Here is a 4,363-nt window from a genome sequence, read left to right as displayed (position 1 = left end):
CTACCTTGAATGACTCACGAGGCCGGCACTGGCACCTTCCATTTCAGTTGGAAAATGCAGCCGGAATGAATTGTTGAGGCACCGAGCCGCCATGCTGATTGGAGTGGTTGCACGAATCAGAAATGCAGAAGATAATCTCAGAAACACAGAAGATAAGGATGAAGAATCAAATAGGGCTCTTCAATCAAACAAAAGAATGATTCGAGCGTGTATTCCACGGCGCAGTTGTTTATTCCTGCGCGTACGAGATGATTGCTTCATTCTTCAAGGTGGGAAAAAAGATCAAACTGATTATTGATAAAAAATTAGGGTTTGAAATTTAGATAATTAATTTCTTCTGCTTAACCCAAGAACAAATTGGATCAATTTTTAATAAATCAAATTCAGTTAAGATAGGGGGAAATTCATATAGCAATTTCTGAGCCGTATGAGGTAGGAAGATAGGCGAGGGGAAATGAGCACATTGGTCGCCTGTCAACACACTGCAACTTGGCACAGAGTAACACCAATTACAGAAGAGTGCTGCTATGCACACGACATGTTCCAGCCGATTGTTGGACGATACTGCAATTCAGGCCATCGATACCTAGTACTAGGTGCAACACAGCCACTAGATTAAGAATCGTGCTTGAATCGTCCAACAGCTATCGGCTGTGAAGTAGTTTCGATTACAGAACATGAATATGATAACAAAGTGACACTCGTCTTAGAAAAAAAATGCTTATTTATCAGTTTGAGACAACTTCTCCCCAGAAGTACGCTCATTGTGGCAGACGCAGCAAACCACCTAGAGCTAATAGTTTATTCGGAGTAGCAATAGCCTGGCCAGCTGCTTCACAGTAACCAAACGACAAACTTAGTCAGAACAAAGTCCACAGACGGAACAGCGACAGCCAATCACTCGCACAGCACCGCGCCCTCCTCCAGGGAATCCTCCTCCGCCCGCCATGCGAGGAGGTTGGCGAGCTTGCCTTCCTTGACCAGAGGGTGGCTCTGCACACTCTCGGCCTCGAAGCAGTGGAAGACGGACCTGGGCGACCCGGCAGAGACAGCAACCTCTTCGTTCGCGGCAAAGCTCTGGTAGATGAGGACGCCCCCGCAGGGGAGCTCCTGCTCCACAACGTTGTTGCAGTCGTATGCCTCAGCTTCGAGCTTCTTGCCCCAGGTGGCGGCGTGGCCACGGCCACCGAAGATGGTGACCGCCACAGAGAACTCTGAAGGGCCAAAGCACCGGAGGACCCTCTTGACGATGTCGCCGTAGGCCAGGGCGGAGGCGTCCATGCCCATGACCTCGTAGCTCGCGTAGCTGAAGCCGTCCTCGGGGGTCACATGGATGGTGGAGACGGCAGATCCGTTGATGGCGTTCATGGAGTAGCCGCAGGGCTCGAAGTCGAAGTCACAGACCTCCATCTCAGGGATAATGTCAGAGATTCCAGAGAGCTTGGTCATCTCCTTGGCACAGGAAACGTGGCCATCAGCTTGAGTCTTGAAGAAGACAGAGGCCTTCTTCTTGTCCAGCCCAGTCATGCACATCTCCAGGGTGACCATGGGCTGCTCAGGTTGCTCGGTGGCATAGTAGATGTGCCACTTCTGGCCAGGCTTCGCTGGGTCTCCGATCACATAAGCATTGCCACCAGACTTCAGGTGGCCGAAGTAGCGGTTCAGGACATCAACCTCCTCAGAGAAGCTCCTGTGGGGAGCAGGCTGTGCGCCGGGGAAGATGAACATCCCACGAGAGTACTTGACGGCAGCAAGCGGCATGCACAGCTCTTCAGCAAGCTCAAGAATCCTAGGAATGGTGAGCAGGAGCATGGTAGTCCCACAGGTCTTGATCACAATCTTCTGAGAATAGATGAACAGGCTGGACTCAGATAGCACATACGAGTCGAAGTCCTTGTTGGAGAGCTCGGACACAATGGTGCACCGTGCAAGATCAAGAACAGAGTCAATCTGGGCCCTAGAGAGGGCGCGCAGGCCACGACCATGAGGGTCGGCAAAGATCGATGCCTCGGAGAAGGTGATCTCGAGGCGCTTCTCGTAGCCCTCGAACCCGATTGCAGAGGTCGGGGCAGCCATTGTTGCAGTTTGAGTCAGAAAGCAGAGCAGAGAGGAACAGAGGGAGTAAGACTAGAGAACTGGTCGATTATCGTGAAGCAGGCCAGAGAGATTGGTGGGAGAAAAGAGTCAGAATAAAATTGCATAAAAATCCTAAACTACGGGAAGGGGATGCCAAAAACGATATCAGGATGGCTTCTTCGCGCACTGCAGGAGATGAAAAAATGTCACATGGTTAGCAACAAATCTGGAGATAAAATGTCTAAACAGAAGTGAGACTCGTGTTTGAGAATTGTCCTTACGTTCGAGTATGCAGCAGAGAACTTCTTGGCGCCTCCAGCAGGTCGAACGTCTTCAATGCTGTAGCCGAGGGGAGCTTCGTACATCAGGGAACTACTACTGCTAGACTTTTTGCCACCCTTTGACTCCATTAGCACATTCACTAACTGCAAAATGATAAGAGGGGTTAGACAACAGATTCTAGCAAAACTTTCATGGATAGATTCTAATAGTCACAGCAGGGACGGAATGCTGTAGAACATAACAGGCCTAGAATCATATTGGAAAATTCAACCACGAACATGTGTGCCGTATGAAACTTTGTGACTCTACGGGAGCAGATGCATATTTTAAAATTAATTTTACACAATTTAATTCAAATAAAATCATCCATGATGCCATAAGCCACGGCAAATTCTTACGCGTTGGATTTTTGACTTGCTAAACATTATAACGGCCAACAGCTTTTCCAGCAAACCAAAACTAACTACGAGCAATCCATCTACAAGGCATAGCTCAACGAATACATCCCAGATCTAGATGCAAACTACTACTACTACCAGAGATCAATTCTCTGGCAGAAACTAGCGCACATAATCATACGGTAAAAGGAAAACAACTACAGCGCATAACAACATGACCTAGAAACAAGAGATCCACAGACTACCGCAGATAGGGAATTATCTGGGTTGGCCGAAGAAACTTACAGGTTCCTGGGAAAAATTGTATGGTAACCCCGATCCCGAGCGCGCCCGCTTGTTCCGATTCCGATCTCAAGAATTCCCCCTCTCCCGACACAGATCTCGAGCACTCCCAACGAGTTCTGCTCTCTCTTTTTTTCTTATCTAGCTGTGGTGGCGGCGGCGAGACGGTGGGGGTGGGAGGAATTCTTGTGCAACGAGTTTGCGTGCGGCTGAGGGAGGAACCCTCGTCCCGGCCCGTTATTTATAGCTCCGCTTAGCGGAGGCGGGCTCCCGTGGCCGCCACGGAAGGACCCGGCCCGCGCGGAGGCCCGTGAGCCGGGTGGACGCGCCGCGGGGCCCGCCCCGGGGTGGGATTCGCGGCTGTGAGCGACCGTCCACGGTGCGCCGGGTCTAGATGGAGTGGCTGGTGGAGGTCGCTCACGTGCTTCTCTGAGGTTCCGACGGTTTCCGCAGCGCGTTGGGATTGACAGCTGGGGACGCGTGGGATTCGCGGCTGTGGTGCCTCCGGCTCACGGTGGACCGGGCGCGGGGAAGCCTCTCGGGGTTGGGGCGCTTCTGTGAGGTTCGGACTGCTTCTGGGGGAGGACAGGTGGGGTCCACCTGTCGGGGCTGCGATCGGGGCACGTTCTGGCTGACTCGGACGTGGGGTAGGCTTTGAAGATTCGGATGCCCAATAATTGCTCGGCGTGGTTTTGAAGTTTCGTGACTAGACGGCATGTGCGACTTGTTTTCCGCTGCGAACAAGCCAGGAATCTGTTTACCATGCCGAATTTTAACTCCTCGAGCCAAAAACTCTGGACAATACTCCACCACTCAAAAGCGTATCAAGATTATTCTGTGGGAAATGTTATCCGCCGAACGTTTCGCCAGGGGCCAATCCTAACGAACGCTCTCAAAACCTCCCTCCAAATTAAACAAAATGTTATGGTAGTTTTGCAAAATGCTACCCAAACTCGCCCAACACATATAACACGTCATTCGGGGGTCGCAAATGCAACCCTACCTGGCGAACTGTTGCCGGCTATAGGGTCCTATTTTTTCGAGGAAAAAATGTATTACGATTTGTGGTCAACCAGCCGTACATCCGTGTATACAAATTATTCGGCATGACAAACTGTTTACCATGGGATATTTTAACACTTGAGGTTCGCCTAAAAAAGCTCTCGAGACCCATGAAAGATTTCTGTACAACCTACTATATAAAATAACAGTTTTAGACAAACTTCCTTCCATTTTGCCAAACACCACCGTTCGAAACCATATATTATGAGCATTTATAGTCGGGCTCCTCAAACGCCTTCTATACTTCCACACGACCGGGGGAG

General features: G+C 50.4%; 1 protein-coding gene across 1 annotated transcript; it reads right to left on the bottom strand.

Annotated features, from left to right (window-relative positions):
• Nucleotides 1-706: 706 nt before the first annotated feature.
• On the bottom strand, nt 707-2,501 carry LOC123053782 (S-adenosylmethionine decarboxylase proenzyme). The gene is made up of 2 exons (XM_044477333.1): nt 2,358-2,501; nt 707-2,262 (listed from the first exon to the last, which is right to left on the bottom strand). The coding sequence occupies exon 2, from the start codon at nt 2,074-2,076 to the stop codon at nt 898-900; it is 1,179 nt and encodes a 392-aa protein (XP_044333268.1). The 5' UTR covers nt 2,077-2,262; nt 2,358-2,501; the 3' UTR covers nt 707-897.
• Between the last annotated feature and the right edge of the window lie 1,862 nt (nt 2,502-4,363).

Source organism: Triticum aestivum, chromosome 2D (assembly GCF_018294505.1).
Source record: "Triticum aestivum cultivar Chinese Spring chromosome 2D, IWGSC CS RefSeq v2.1, whole genome shotgun sequence".
In the NCBI taxonomy this organism is placed as follows: domain Eukaryota; kingdom Viridiplantae; phylum Streptophyta; class Magnoliopsida; order Poales; family Poaceae; genus Triticum; species Triticum aestivum.
This window is presented reverse-complemented; position numbering and strand designations above follow the sequence as displayed.

Excerpts from the sequence above, each read along its gene's own strand:
- LOC123053782 (XM_044477333.1), bottom strand. The coding sequence starts at position 2,076 with ATGGCTGCCCCGACCTCTGCAATCGGGTTCGAGGGCTACGAGAAGCGC.